The sequence below is a fragment of the Nelumbo lutea genome, chromosome 1, assembly GCF_056320005.1.
Source record: "Nelumbo lutea isolate HS-2025 chromosome 1, American lotus-T2T, whole genome shotgun sequence".
NCBI lineage: Eukaryota > Viridiplantae > Streptophyta > Magnoliopsida > Proteales > Nelumbonaceae > Nelumbo > Nelumbo lutea.
The window spans coordinates 176,929,850-176,945,866 of NC_142684.1; the positions used below are offsets into that span (position 1 = coordinate 176,929,850).

Genomic DNA, 16,017 nt, shown 5'->3' on the forward strand with positions numbered 1-16,017 from the left:
TGACTAGGATCCGTCGTAACTCAAAGTTAGCCACTTCGTTCGTGATGACCAAGGCGTCATGGTGCGGTGTCTGGACCCCTCGGAGGTCGTCGTCAGTGAATGTGATAGATGTGTTGCACTTCTTCCTGTGACCCCGGTCGTCGATCTCACACAACTGAGCGTACCTTTTCTGACCTGAGCTGCTCTCTCCTCTAACAGTGGTTACTTCTGATATGATGTGGATGACGCCGGTTGGGGGGGCCTCGGGGCAGCGGTTGTCGATCTTCATCTGTTCTTCGCTCCTCTTGGGCTAGATTCTCACTTTTGTCTATAAGCCGCTGAGGTCTAATCAGATCTTCAATATGGTTGTGCAGGTCAAAACAGTTCTCCTGTCATGGCCATGGTCCTTGTGGAACTCACAGTATTTGTCTCAGTTCCTCTTATTACTTTGTGTCTTCATCTTCTCGGGTCACCTAGCGTAGTTACAGTCACGGATTTGCATGAGAATTTCAGACTGCGGAATATTGAGCGGCGTGAAATTCCGGTAGGTTGATGGAGGGGTCCAAGGTCTATGGTCTGGCCGACGATCCTATCTCTTGTGATCTCTATCCGACCTCTCAGACTTCCGCTCGTCAGTATCTCTCCTCTTTTTGTCGGGCTTCTCATCTTCGTCTCTGGGTTGCGCCTGAGCTTCTTCAACGTTAATATACTTCTGTGCATGGTTCATTAGCATGGCTAGCGTCTGAGGAGGATTTTTGGAGATGGAGAAGTTGAATGGGGAAGGGTGGAGCCCATGTTGTATAGCCATTACTGTGACTGATTGGTTCAAGTCCATGACCTGGAGTGCTTCCTTGTTGAACCTCGCTAGGTAATCTCTAAGGGACTCCGCCTTCTTCTGTCGGATCTGCATGAGGTTGGCCAAAGTTTTCCAATGCTTCTGGCTAGCGGTAAACTGTGCCAGAAATTGGGTCTCCAACTGGTCCCATGACGCTATGGACCGCGGCGGCAGAGAGGAGTACCACACCAAAGCTGGACTGTGCAGGGTGGCTACAAGGGTTTTACACATCAATCCTTCTGATGCGCTGTGCAACATCATCTGAGCTTTGAGTGCCGCGACATGGTCGAAAGGGTTGGTGTTCTTGTCGTATTTTTCAAACTGGGGGGCTCGCCATCCAACAAGGGGCATTTCGTGCATGATGTCCTGGACAAAGGGCGGCTCCTTGGCGGTATGCGCGGCAGCCCGCGCCGGCTGGTTCACGGCAAGCGTCATGCTCTTGTGGGTCTAAGTGTGTTCTAGTTCTTCTACACATTGTCAGAGCTCTCTAATCTCGGCATCTCTATTGTCCAAGGCCATAATGTGGGTGGCCTTCTCCTTCTTAGATCATGCAGGGTAGTCCTTTACTGAGCTTGACTCGGCAACGAAGACCATCAAGGGTGGCGTCCTCTTGCCGAGTCACTCCTTGGCAGGGATCCGAGTTGATTGGCATGTCTGGCTATGGTGGTCCTACTTGCGGGAGTGGGCAGTAGAGGCGGGCCTTCAGATCATGTCCTGCCTCTCTTGCTCGAACCACATTTCCCTCACATCCGACCGACATACTTTGGGGTCCTCGGTCCAAGGATCATCCTTCTTGCGCATTGGGGGCGTGAGGGGGGACAGCCTAGTTGGGCAGCGGTGCAGACCCCAGCGCTTGCATGAACTCAAAGATCTTGTCGACCTCTTGCATAGCTCGGAACTGTGTTGGGTCCATTGCGGCCAAGGGCTGTGGGGCTTCCTGATGTGAGGAGCTATGATGTTGGTTCTTCCGAGATGGGGAACGACCTGTTGATCGTTCAGATTGGTTTTAGGCATCTTGATCGGTTTTGAGGTTGCACGGCAAGAAATTTTTCGGGAAGGCTTTTTGTGCGCTTCCCACAGATGATGCCAATCTGATGCTGCTCAATCTGAGGTGGTGCGCGAACTGAGGAGAACAACTAGATGATCCTTGCTGACTGGTCGGTGCCGAGCTTACAAGGATGGTGCCACGCTATGTATCCTACGATCAAGAGAAGTCAGAGGCCCGAGGAGTTGTCCCCGGGTAGACACTTCGACGCTCAAGTTAGTGAGAGGGCGGTGGATGGTCGGGCTGAGCAATGAGGGTGTTGGTCTGAGTAAAGTAGCGGTATGGGTGCTAGAAGTTGGGATTCCTTACCTCGAGCATGGAGTACCTTTTTATAGCCAAGGGTCCGTCTCCTGGTCGGATTAGGGTTCCAAGATAATCGGGATAGAGTTCTCCGCCGAGGTTACCGAGGTAGAGTCCTACTCCTCGGCGGAGTTGTCTTCCCACCCTTATCCGTAGTTGGGCTTATCCACATGGCATGTAGCTGACGTGGCAGGAGGGATAAGGCGGGGGACCACGATAGTAACATATCTCGACTGGGCTATGCCGATGTGGACGAGCTGAGCAGTTGTGGCCGAGATGAGCTGACGTGGCCGAGCTATGCCAACGTGGCCAAGCTATGCCGACATGATTGGGCGGTGACTGGGCGGCCACGCGTCTCTCTAGGCTAGCTTAGCCATGACCCCAACAAAAAGAATGCGGTGTTGTTTAAAATAATTAAATCTTTACTTTAATAATTTGTTGCAAAATGTTAATTTAGTAATTTGAATTAATTATATTAATATTTTTAACAAAAAACAAGTTATTGCTAATTACTTAATAAAATAATTGTTTTCTCATCCTACCCAACCCACCCAAGTTGCATGCATCGTAATATTCGTAATTGGACTGAACCAAACCAAGTGCAACCCATGCATGCATTATTTTTTGGGTTTTTTAAAATATTTTTAGATAATTTTGAAGCTAAAGTAGCTATGAAGGATTGGCTACCCCCATTGTGTAGCCCAATGAACCAAAAAACTAAAAATCTCAGGCTAAATTTTGATAGTGCATTAGTAGTTTTTAAGGTTGTTTGGCCTAGCCCAACCCACACCTTAAGTGTAATTAATAATAATAATAAGGTTGCTTGGTGCATTTTTGAGTTAGACCTAACTAAAAAAAGTTGATTGAGCATGGAAATTTATAGATCTAATAAGGTTAGGCTAAGTTATAAATGATTTACTACTTTTAATTAATAATTTTAATTATCCTACCAATAATAATTTTTATTAATTTATTAAATCTATTAATTTCACAACCCTAATTCCCACATTATTTGCTTAATCCCAAGGTTGGGCTAAGTTATAAATAGTCTTCCCTAAGTAGGAGTCTTATGACATAATTAATTTTTATAATTTTTATATGGAATGCAAATGGTTTATTTTTATTAATTTTCATAATTGTTTACTTTTTATTATTAATTTTAATTATCTTACTAATATTAGTAATATTGAAATAGAATTAAATTGTATTTTAGTTTTTTAATTTATGAACTACTAACCGTTATTAATTTCTTAACTTCTAATAGTTGCTAGATAATCTTTAGTTTTTTAATACTTTATTAACTTTAGTAATTTTTATTAATTATAGTTATTAAGTTTTAAATTATATATAAATTATAGATAAGCTAGAATTGTTTTAAAAAATGGGTCAATATAGACTTGTTTAACTTGTTTTCTTTGTCTAAGTGATAAAATGGACTCTACATTTTAAACTTTTATTAAAATTTATAAGTCTCTTGTGTAGTATAGGCACTATGCATAGTAAAGGTCTGAACTCATAAAAATTATTAATTTTAATAATAATATAAATAAATTAATTAAAATGCATTAGTACAAACAAAATACAACATTAGAACATGGGTTCTATTTGCAATATATCAAACCTATGTTTAAATCATAATAATATTATTAAAACTATCAATTAATATATTTTTTTTTGTTTTAATTTTATTATTTTTATTAGTTTTTATTAAGTTTTAAGTGGAATTGAAATGTTTTTAATCGTTCAACCGCCCGGGCCAACGGGTCATTGACTGATTCAATGATTTTTGGCGAAGGACCAAGTTTGGAGTAAAACGGAATTGGTTTCCTAGACGATTCCCAGGCCGAACAATCCTACAATCCAGGTCAACTGGGAGTTCTCGATGTGAAACAAAGGATAGATGTAAAGTAGAACTCAAGAACTATTACCATATGATCATTTTCTTTTATATGAGATGCTTTGTTGAAACAATATTTAAAAAACGAGCACATGATGATATCTTTTATGTCTTTATATGAGTTTTAAGACTTGAGTACTTATAATTGCAAGTTTCTTATTAAGAAACCATTATCTTTTTTAATGTAACAAATAGCAATGTTACAATTTCATTCCAGCCCCCGCGAACTAGGGTCCCCTCTGCTAGTATCAAATTAATTGGCATGGAGTCACATAGCATCATAATGGGAAGTAAAATCAATGGGCAAGAGAATACTCTTAAGGAACAAAGCTTTCTATCATGATAATCAGATTTTTGAGATAAATAAAATGTATTTGATAAATTGTTTTTCTTTTTCTTTTTTTCATTTGCAATACAAATAAAGTAAAGTAAATCCTGAAGCAAAGTAAAACTTGTAGGTGCAAAATAAATCATAAGTTGCACTCGTATACACGTGTACTAGTGTAAATGAATTTGCACTGAAAGCAAATGGAGCCTAATGGTGAAATCCGTTGTTCCATACCGAGTCTAAACTCTAAAGCGGTGTTTTCAAAGCTCAAACCGTTGTTTACATGGGCAGTTAAACCGTAACCCAGTAACCCAGATAGCCAGTTGAGTCCTCGGTTTTGGACAGTTTTGATGATTTCATCAGAAGAACCACCTGGTTCAGCAGCTTTCTACATTAGCATCAAGGTTCAATGTATTGGTATCGAAGAGAGATGTATTGGGGCGTGCATGGGGAATGCTAGAAGTTCGGATTCTAATATCATAACATAGATACGGATTCTTTGGGACATTAATTACCCTAATCAAAATGAGACATCAATGTCTGTGAATTTGTGATAAGTCTCGCTTGTTTCATTTATGTCTAGGAGATCTCAAATGCACTATTTACTGTGTTTCTCTTTGCCCTTGCATGGGATTAGGGTGGTTGCGGCACCTTCTTCCAAGCAAAAGATTACAAGTTCAAGCTGCTGTATAATTGAGGATTATTGGATTCTAAAATCACATTGGCTTCATCTCCCCTTGCCAGACATCTGCAGTGGGCATAATAAACAAGTAGTATACATATCATAGAAGGGAAAATTTCAGAATAAAATAAAGCATTATCTTCTAGAATGAATTAGAAAGTAGCACACTTGGTAATATTTTTTTTGGTAGAACACACGATAATATTGAAAGGCCAAAATTAAAGTAATAACATCTAACTGAATTTAAGAGAACAAAAATAACAGATGGAACCATGCAATTTGTGGATATGATTCCCTATTAAGCTGCATCTTCAGAAAACCTGGCATCAAAAGAAACAGAAGAATGGGGATGAGAAGTAGTAGCACCAGTTCCAGAACCATGCTGGAGTTCAAGCACAAGCCATCGAACAGCTTTGCTCATCTGTTCCAACCTAACTGCACTGATAGGTGGAAGGCCAGTGGTGGTAGCCTGCCCAGACTTCTGTGTAACTGATCCAGTTGCTTCATCCACCAGACATTCAGAACTTATTCTTTGCTTTACAGACTCCACAAACTCCTCTGCTTGATCACAAGCTACTCTAAACAATTCCCAACGCTGCTTAAAGTTATCTAGAGCAGCATCAGTGGCAGCTGTTTTCTGGCCACCAGATATCTCTTTGGCTTCAAGCACACCAGCTGCAGCAGCAATGAAATCCTGGTACTCATTATTCAGAGTATCTACTATGCTATCCATCAGAGGGCAAACAACCTGCTAATACGGATAATCACAAGCCACAGGATCCTAGAGCTGTAAGAATTCTGAGTGAATGATTTATAAATTATGTTGCCATATAAACTATAAGCACGAAAAACCTAGTTACACAACATAATGTAAATTAGGCTTGTAAATCTTGAATCCACAATATATTCAATTGAAGAAACAAAATGATCAACACAACTAGACCAATTTAGTTTCTGCAACCATTTGAGTTCTTCATGAGGCATGTTCTTCTTTAAGTGGAAGGATCTATCATCTCTGGATTAGATTTAGATAGAAAATTTAGTCTTCATTATATTTATTATTCAGAAAAAAATGAATAAAAAACATAAGGTGTAGAAGTTTTACCAGTGGTTGCATGGACAGGGATATGGGAATCGGAATCTGACAAGTGTTATCGAGTCCAACTAATTGAGACTAAAAAGTAATATTTATGGACACATCTCACATAAACAATATTATTAAATATTATGGTTTTTTAATATTCTTGATGTGTCTCTACGACCTGCGCCAATGGGAAATCGCCATATGTCCCACCTCAGAGAGCAATTCAGTAACTTTGCTAGGTAGCCTGAATGCAATGTGGAATTGTAACAATGCAGGGCTGGGGAGGGACAGACATAAGCAGCCTTACCCTTGCACATATAGAGAGACTGTTTCCAAGATTTAAACCCTGGCCACCCAGGTCAAAATGGGGCAACCCAACCGTTAATTAATGCCAACACAATGTGTGGAATTGTAACAGTCAGCCATTATACGTAGGCCAACCTGACTGGGTAATTAACGCCTGTGCACTTAATGGCAATATGACATGTCTATTGTGGGGAGAGGAAGCAGACTGACCCAGGGAGCTGTTATGGGATCCATTACTCCCATGTGTAATGGATCCCTACCCTATAAATAGACGAGCCTCTCGAAGGTATGACTCTCGACACACTTTGCTCCCTCTTTCTCTCCAATCACCTTGGCTCACCTCACACTTCTGCTTGCTTACTGAGCTCTTCAGCTTGTCCCCATCTCCAGATTCTTGCTAACTTGACCATCAAAATCTCTACACTCAGGAAGCCACCCCGTGGCCTCTAACGACTCTTTGTGACCGTAGGTGACCTCTCTGCCGTGATCTTTGGATGTATTTCCAGTTCTTTCCCTGCCTGCCAAACCGAGCAGCATCAATATACATTCACCCTTTATATCTCATCTTTTTACTTTCTTACAATTGTGCCCAAAACAATTGATGTGCAACTTTACCCATTGGATTTAGATGAGAGTGCTGAATCTGTTTGGGGTTAAGATGTGCTTCTCGGCTGATGTGAAGGGATTTATAGAAGCTTGGGCAATTGGAGGTTTATCCAGGGCTGGAAAGGTAGCATGGAGTATCCTTCCTGCAGCAGTTTTTTGGACATTATGGTGTGAAAGAAATAACAAGCTATTTGAAGGAAGACAAACTCCTAAAGAAGAAGTTTTTAACAGAATTATGGGGATGATACACTCTTGGTTGGCAGCTAATCAGTTATCCAAAAATAGGCATATGTCTTCCTTTTTTTTTTTTGATTCAGGCTCCCTATTTGTAAGGAACCTATGGTATTTTCTTGGTCTTTTGGAGGGTTGGAAATCTGTGGATAACAGTTTTCCTGCTATACAGCTTCTCATTGTACAGAGGCTTCTTTGTAATTTGGCTTTTGATTTTAATGAATTACTTTACCTTAAAAAAAATAGCATGTATTTGCTTTTTTCACCACCATTAAGAGTAGGCCAATATGAGAAGATTTCATGTGGCTGATCATATCTGTGTTTAGGTCATCCAAAATAACATGAAAAAGAGGCCAAACAAAACCAACCTTTTAATGCATGTTGCACATCCTCCTCAGAATTCTTACATGTGAAACATTAACTAGTTAGATGGAATAATACTGTCCACAGATTAAAAACATGCAGAAGCTTCCACCCTTGGTGGAATTAGATTTTTTCAACTCCCTTTTAAAGGAAACTGTTCCAACTGATACTCTGAAAAGAGCATCCTAATAAGATTTCATAGTGAACCTACCATCTAGAGATCTCTTATGGACTGACCTTCAAAGATTCTTATCTTTCAAAAAGATTAGCACATCCCTCCAACTCTCTATCTAAAAGCAGTCTTCAAAATGTATGATACCACACAACCTGCTATCCTCTGTATTATTGTTTCAGAGCACTGACTTTTAGAAATTAATATGTAGTATGTACAATCAAGGACATATATCATACAACTTGCAAATCCTACACCACTTAGTATTTTTCACTTCTGTAGCTATACTTCTCCTAAAGAACAAGATCTGGTTGAGAAAATATATGTGGAATGAAACAGACACAGGGAGAAAGAAAAATCCATGTAGGAATGTAAAGCTCTTAAATCTTAACCCTAAAAATGAAATTGCACTACTTAATTTCCGATTTGCTTTCACTTGTTCCAGATGGAATAACTATGTAGTATGTACTGATTCTATTCTAATTAGAAGACGATATACTTTCAATGACTGGGAACTAGAGCGGATTTCTGATCTGCTTTCTCTTGTTCAGATCCAGAATTGCAATCCTCAAGGGCTGGATTTGGAGTGGAAGGGGCACAGTTCAGAAGTCTTTTCAGTTAAGTTCTTTTATGGAAGGCTGGCTGAAGGTGGAATTAGTGATTTCTCTTACAAAGAAATCTGGGCTATAGTGGCTCCCTCCAAAAGTGAAATTCTTCATTTGGCTGGTGGCGCTGAACAAGTGCATTACTAAGGATAAAATGTTGAGAAGGGGCATAGCAATGGGCAGTTCTTTATGTTCCCTATGTGATGTGGAGCAATAGCCATCCAGCCATTTGTTCATTCATTGTGAATATGTCACCAGTTTTTGGTCTCATTTTATAAAGGCTATTCAGTGAAAAGGATACCATCCATTTTCTGTTATTGTCTTGATGAGAGGATGACATGTGAAGGATATAAACAAAGCGGACAGGGCAGTATAGGCTTGGTACCTGCAACTATTATTTGGGCCACTTTGCTTGAAAGAAATGGTTAGGTCTTTGAGCAGAAAAAGAATCCAGGTTATAGCTAACTCTCTTTTGGCTTAACCAGGGAGACAGGGACTGGCTTTTGGTTAGCAGAATTTGCATTAGAGAGTACAATCATTTTTTTTTTGTCTATAGACTTTATTGGTTGTACTTATTGGGTTTGATGTATAGAATCTCTTTGTACTTGGCTGTTTATAGTTATTTACATTCTTAATATAATACAATACCTTACCTTTTCCAAGAAATGAAGACAATACACTTTCTTTAACAGAAAACAATTCAATTAGATTCTTATCTAGACATCTAGTCCAACAAATCCTTTACCTCCTTCCATAAAAACTAGCTTCTCTACTGTTCCCCACTACAAACACGGCAAGTAAGGGGCTTATTTTAGCTCTACATACTCTCATAACAACCCAAAATCGCATACTTACCCACACAAAAATGCTTACGTCTATACCATCCACCTAATTGGAGGCTTAGGCAATATACCTACTTTACCTAATTCCGTTCTTCTTAAAACACAGGCTAATCTTGGAGATGGAGAAATCCAGAATGCCTCCTCCCCTCAGGCAGGCAAGGCAGAACCAGAGGTCCAACTGATGATGGGATACTTTTTAGAGCTTTACATGCGAGTTTGTAAAGCTTACAACAGGTGATTCTTTATTTCTTTAGTTTCTACAGGATACAGATCCACTATAACGAATGGCTAGTTCTATGCTCCTTGGAGTGCAGGAAATGCAAATTAGAAACATCATTTTAGAAAGTGACTGTTTAACACTCATCAATCGGGGAGTTGGGTTCTCCTTTGTTAAACGTTATAGCAATGACGAAATTCTCTTTTTGGCGGTACAGAAATACAATAAGATTCTGTTTTTTTTTTTTACTTTTAATAGAGATGAAAACTTGAGAATAAAAAATCAGTATAGATAAATCTTGGGTTGATGTAATGGAATTTAATATGTACATTACTGTGATTCAGCAACTTAATTTTCAAAATCTAGCAGAAACAACAAATCACTGCTTGTGAAATATAAATTTTATATATTCTAAATCCTGTGCAGTTAAAGCGTAAAATCTTGGTTGATCCTTTCCAAGGTTCAAATATTATTGACCTCGTGAACCCCAGCAGAACCATAATTACTGGATAAAGTAGCAATAGAATGATGATGATGTCTGTTGCTATTACTAAAGGGTGGCTTTGACGCCATTGAAGGAGCTTCAGATGACCCTTACCTTATATAGAGAACGTGTAGAAAGACGATATGGGTAATATATCTAAGCAATAACGAGTGTTCAGCACAGTATGAACCCAATTGACAACTTCCAGAGATAAAAGTAATCACCTCCTAAACAATATGACTAGAAACTAAATCTCCTTTCAGTTTTTAAGATTCCAAATAGATGAAATCAAGTTAAACTATAATTATCACTAAGAATATGAATCCAAACATAGAAACAGAGAGAGAGAGAGAGAGAGAGAGAGAGAGAGAGAGAGAGTACCTAGATGTTCGTATTATCCGTGCCTTCGTTTCTCTCAGCCTCTCAGACACGTAAAATATTATTTTGGTCAAAGTACACCAGGGGATTTGCTGCTCAACTCCGACCGAAAATGGAATCAAACACCTGCAGGCTGCAGGTATGAAGGAGGGGGTCGAAGAAATTGAGGACTGATTTTACGAGGGGTGTGTGGTTCAGTTACAACAAAGAAAATTTTTTCTCAACACTTATCATATAATCTCCTATGGCTCAGTGGTAGAGCGTCAGTCTTGTAAACAGAATGTCTGTAGTTCGATCCTGTATGGGGGCATTTATATTTTTGAAAACTTTGAATCGATAAATTTGTGACCAGTTCAATTTTAGCCCACTTTTCATGTTTTCCAAAAGTTTGAATAGCTTATCTCGATCAATTTGGCTTTACTCGTAGGTTTTGGGTCTTAATAGGGACAAATTGCTTTGGTAGGGTTCAAGGAAGGTGACCTTTGGTCTACCAAATCCTTTCCACGAGGACCACGACTCAATATATGGGGCTTGAAATAATGGAGTAATGGGTAAAGGCTAAACTGCTAAACCGATCCACAAACAATGTTTGCAAGTTCTTAACAACTCTGAACAACTGATTTGTTTAACAAGGTTTATTCTCTCCAATATACCATTTGCTTGCAAAATAAGCAATAATTTCTATTTTAAGGCTAAACTTCTTCCACTCCTTTGATCCTTTCCAACCCAATTTTTCTTTTTTTTTTTTGTCAAATTTTTTTTTTCTATACCGACCTTTAAGTTTTGTTTGGATTGATTAAAAAAAATTAACTTAGTAGGGGCCATGGACAGTTCTGCGAAAATGGACCCCAATAGAACAAAAAGGATTTAGGAGGAGCTCTATTAAGCTTGGAAGACCTGACAAAAAGTTGACCCAACCCACGAACCTGACCCAACCCAACCTGAAAAAACAGGGTTAGGGTCTCATATTTAGCTACCTGAATGTGAGAATGACCCGACCCGAAAAAAAAACTGGGTTGGGTTGGGTTGGGTTGGATAATGGGTCAACCCGTTGACCTGACTATTAAGTCTAATTGGGACTATTTATGCATTGTTAGAAGTTTCCACTCTTAAATTTTTTCTATTTAGTCTTTACTTTTTAAATTGTTAAATGTTCAAGTTTTTTATTTTATATTTAGAATTTTAAGGTTAATTCCTTTAATTTTGGAATTTTTCATGTAGTTTTTCTTTATTTTTTTAAATTTCAGTTATTTGGGATGACCCAAATTGGCCCATGGGTCAACCCTAACCCGAACATTTAGGGTTAAGGTCTAGCATTTAATAACCCAACCCAAAGTGCCTTGACCCAACCCAAACCCCGACCCACCCAACCCAATTGCCCGGTCTTGGAACCCAATTTTTGAAAAATAAATTTGCCTTTTTTTTTCTCATAATATAGAGACAATTGGGTAAAAATTCCGTTTTAGCATATCAATGACTTCATTGCTCTGGCCTTCCGGGAGAAGTTAAAGCTTTCCTTTTGAGGCACTTTTGGTCCCATTGATTTCAGCTTCCCCCGAAACCCGAATTCTACCTGGGGACCATACCAATTCATTCCAATTTCTCTTAAATTAGGTTTTCTTGTATTTCTATAGAGGTATTTTCTCCCATTGAATAGTTTTTTTGTGGATCCATCTTATGCCTTTTTTTTTTTTTTTTGCATATGTTTGGCATATTATACTTCATCTTTTCAAAACATTTTGAGATTTTTTGAATTAATAACCGGTGTCCTTTTTGTCTCGATTTTTATCATCACAAAATCATGTTGAAATTTTTTATTTTTGTTGTTCGGTTTTATTCTACCAAATTTTGATGTTTTGGTACATAGAATTTTGCTCCATTAGGCTACTTCAATATAATGATTCATCACAATCTTTTTGAAGCCGAGTCCATCACAATTGTTGTTTGTTTTGGGCCAGACATGTCATCTTGTCTCTCATACTCTTAACCTCATCTCCTTTGTCATTGCCCTTATTAACCCTATTTTTAGAAGAGTGCAAATACAAATATGTTCAATTGTTCAATGCAAATACGGTGCAAGGTTTGGACTATATGCAAGGTTTTACACTAAAAATATTTGTATTTGCACTTTCTCCAAATAAAGCCTTATTTGTAAACCCCATTGGAGTCAATTTTCTGATTTTTTATTACGAGATGATCAATTACATTTAACTAATTGGCGGTAACTCCTCTCCTTGATTCCTTTAACCTTCCTCTTTTCTCTTCCGATATGAGATCACTAAAGCTCTGTTTGGGAAGAGTGCAAACATGAATATATACAGTTCAAATACAAGGTTTAGAAATATTGTTTACACAATACATGTGTATTTGCACTCTTTCCAAACTGAGTCTAATGAGTCATTTAATAACAGTATTTGCACTATTCTCTTGAATATTTTATTATTTAGTTATTTTATCCACTAAAAGAGAAAACAAAGTTGTTCAACAACTTCAGCCGCTACCAAACAGCTCCTAAGTTATATACCCTAGGACTGATTGAACATGACAAATCCAGTCATTTAACAAGGCCGTAACATACAACCATGCTACACAATTAACACCTTAATGACTCTTACTCTAGGTAAGGTAGGTAGTCCTTTTCCAATGGTATGTGGTCTCTTCCATGACAGCTCTACCTTGGCAGAAGGTATCCCTATTGGGCAATTCCTTTTCCTTTGATGGCCCTCACTTTACTTCAAGATACCCTTCTTGTGATGGTTTCACTCTGCATAAACTAGCCTCTTCCCAATTAATGCTTTCCCTGCTTCAAACTTGGGATGTGATGACAGGCCCTGATGCTATCTTACCAACACATCAAAAGCCCTAGGACTGATACAATGCAGAAACCCAAACCATTTTTAACTTTAAGGACAAATGTCCAACAGATGCTAGTAATACATGGTGTCCTATGTAACAACAACCTTCTAGCCACGGATTACACTGTTAATGTATCAACTAGTGCCTAATAAAATGTAAGGTCACATATGGATATAACAAATCAGGATCACTCCTAACTTCCTAACATTCAACACGGTCAACAAAATACTAGGAATACATGATGCTTCAATGCAAGGTTTAAAATGTTGATGTCGATGGAAATATTGGTAGGAAACATGTCTGAAATGTCGCATGGAAAGATTGTAAAAATTATATCCATGGTAGAAACATTGTAAATATGCAAAAATATATAATGGTATTTTGTGAAAGGGTAAATTGCTGAAACCTCCCCTAAAGTTCAATAATTACAATCACCTCCCTGAACTTTCTGACACAGTTGCAAGTAGACCCCATTTATTAAAATCCTTTAACAAGAGGCACAAAAATGTTCAAAATACCCATGCAGTTAATATTGAGGCTGGTTTCTATAGTGAAAACAATACAAGCTTTATGAACAGAAAAAAGAGAGTTTAAAATTGCAGTTTTACCTTTGAACGATTGATATTAAAGGCAATTCGAAAGATAAATCAAATTCAGAAAAGAGTTTGAAAGGGTTTGGGGTAGTGAATGATATGAAGAGAAAATGTGGAAAATAAACATTTTGGTCAAAAGTAACTGCATTGGTATTTTGGACATTTTTATGCCTCTTGTCAGAGGATTCTAATAGAGGAGGCCTACTTGCAACTGTTTCAAAAAGTTTAAGGGAGGTGATTGCCATTACCAAACTTCAGGGGAGGTTTCAGCAATAGTCAAACACTTCAGGGGAGATTTTAGCAATTTACCTTTTATGAAATGACAAGAGAAATAGGCACACCTTTTTAAATTATTTTCTTGTTCTAAATCATTAAACAAAGCTAAGAAACTAATGTTATAAACAAAGAATATGGCTGTAAACATTAAGATTCAAAACTACATGATAGAATGAGTTACAGCAAAATTTAAACTCAAAGAAAATGTAAATGGTTCTAATAGATCAACCAAATAATCTATTAAACCAACAAAAACTAATATTTATCTTTATGTTTGAAATGAATATTGAGCTGCCTCAAAGTGGTAATCATGCAAGTTAGGCGAGTAATAATGTTGCTACTCCGCATATCTACAATATTGCCACCAAATTCTGTTGTAAATACTCTCTCATGTACTCTGCATAGTGCTGGTAGCGTTCACTGGGGAATATGCCAATTCCAACAAAATTGTGTCGCCACTCATGGAAATGGAAATGTCAAATATGTAGTGGATATATTGGGGAGTTTAGGGACATTTTAAACCATGCTACAATGTGAGAGTTGCTTTTCTAGTCATCAACAAACACCCTTAATATTCCTTGTCTTATCATTTGGTGCCTAATAAATGTAGGGACACTAAATTGGATATAAGTATATAACAGATCAAGATTTCTCATTTCCAAATATGCAACACATGAATGTTTATCCAAGTAACCCACTTTATATGTAAATAACATGCCTTAACCTTTAGCTTTATGTTGAACTTCATTTATTATTTTTGGTAAGGGTTGAATTTATTTATTCAGTGTCCAAAACATGTGAAATTTAGTGATGCTTCTAAAATTTGCAGAGCTTCTAGATATTGCAACTATATCTGACAAAATAAACCACCTAAACATTTTGCCAAGAAGACAAATGACGGAAATGTCAGTAAGCTATGGATATTATTACTTTATTAGAAGTACAACAAGAAAAATATATGTAGAAAAAACCATGTAGTATCTGGCATCAAAAGTATCATACTGTGTGCATGGGAACCCACCAAATGTCGCCAAATGGAAATCATACTACAATACAGAACTTGCCTCAACTGCTTCTTACAAGGCTATGTAATCTGAACTCAAACTACCAAGTACCAACTGGATCAGATACACATTTTTTTTTGGTGGCATACAAAAAGAGTTATACAGAATTGAAAATTTTCTTCAAGCTTCAGTCTAGGACACATACCAAGCCAAGCTACCATCTTTGCAACTCAAGATATCTGACAACATAACACCAAAAGAATTTCTGAGATTGATTGATTGAAATCTCTATTTTGTCAAATGTCAAGCCATGATGTTGCCCAAGATTAAAATGGTTCTTCTGTAAAGTTGAGGGCCATGTAGGAAGAATGCCAAGGGAGACGGAAGGGAAGTTTGTGGGTTCTGCTCGTTGGAGAAAAAGCCTGTGGGTGGAGGCAAAAGATTTTTTGTTTGAAGAGCTAAAGATTAAAGGTAAACTGACCCTGAAGATAAGGGAGATGAAATTGGCAACAGTTTTTCTGGAAGGTCTAGACATGATAGAATAGGTCAAAGAATTTATTTCTGATGCAGCTTCGGAAGGCAAGCAGATTAACTGGACAGAAAAGGTTACAGAGAACAGAAAACAACTAGTATGCTTTCCAGAAGGCAGAGACAGCAAAGGGTGGAAGGATGTGACTGCAGATTTTCAGGCTTTTTTGGATTGCAAAGAAGCAAATGTTGAGGAAAATCCTGGAAGGACTGAGAAGGGTGAGGAGTCTTTCAAGATAGAGTTCAGTTATACCAATATGGAGCAGGAGGTAGTGACTATGGCACAGAATATCAGCAATCCAACAGTGTTGGTAAATGCCAAAAAGGAACTCTGGGCTAGTAAATGGGTGTTGGTTGCAGAGAAAACTGTCACAGATTGGAAGAAGGTAGCAGCTCTACTGATACA

General features: G+C 38.1%; 2 protein-coding genes across 3 annotated transcripts; both read right to left on the bottom strand.

Annotated features, from left to right (window-relative positions):
• Positions 1-568: 568 nt before the first annotated feature.
• Positions 569-1,249, bottom strand: LOC148879419 (uncharacterized). The gene has a single exon (XM_088974325.1). It carries the CDS (start codon positions 1,247-1,249, stop codon positions 569-571), a length of 681 nt encoding a protein of 226 aa, XP_088830451.1.
• A 3,932-nt stretch (positions 1,250-5,181) lies between these two features.
• On the bottom strand, positions 5,182-10,686 carry MED32 (mediator of RNA polymerase II transcription subunit-like protein). 2 transcript variants are annotated; one of them, XM_088960949.1, is made up of 2 exons: positions 10,358-10,686; positions 5,182-5,814 (listed from the first exon to the last, which is right to left on the bottom strand). In XM_088960949.1, exon 2 carries the CDS (start codon positions 5,797-5,799, stop codon positions 5,365-5,367), a length of 435 nt encoding a protein of 144 aa, XP_088817075.1. In that variant the 5' UTR covers positions 5,800-5,814; positions 10,358-10,686; the 3' UTR covers positions 5,182-5,364. The 2 variants fall into 2 exon arrangements, with proteins under 2 accessions (XP_088817075.1, XP_088817076.1); XM_088960950.1 differs by having other exon boundaries at positions 5,182-5,853; positions 10,358-10,558.
• Positions 10,687-16,017: the final 5,331 nt, after the last annotated feature.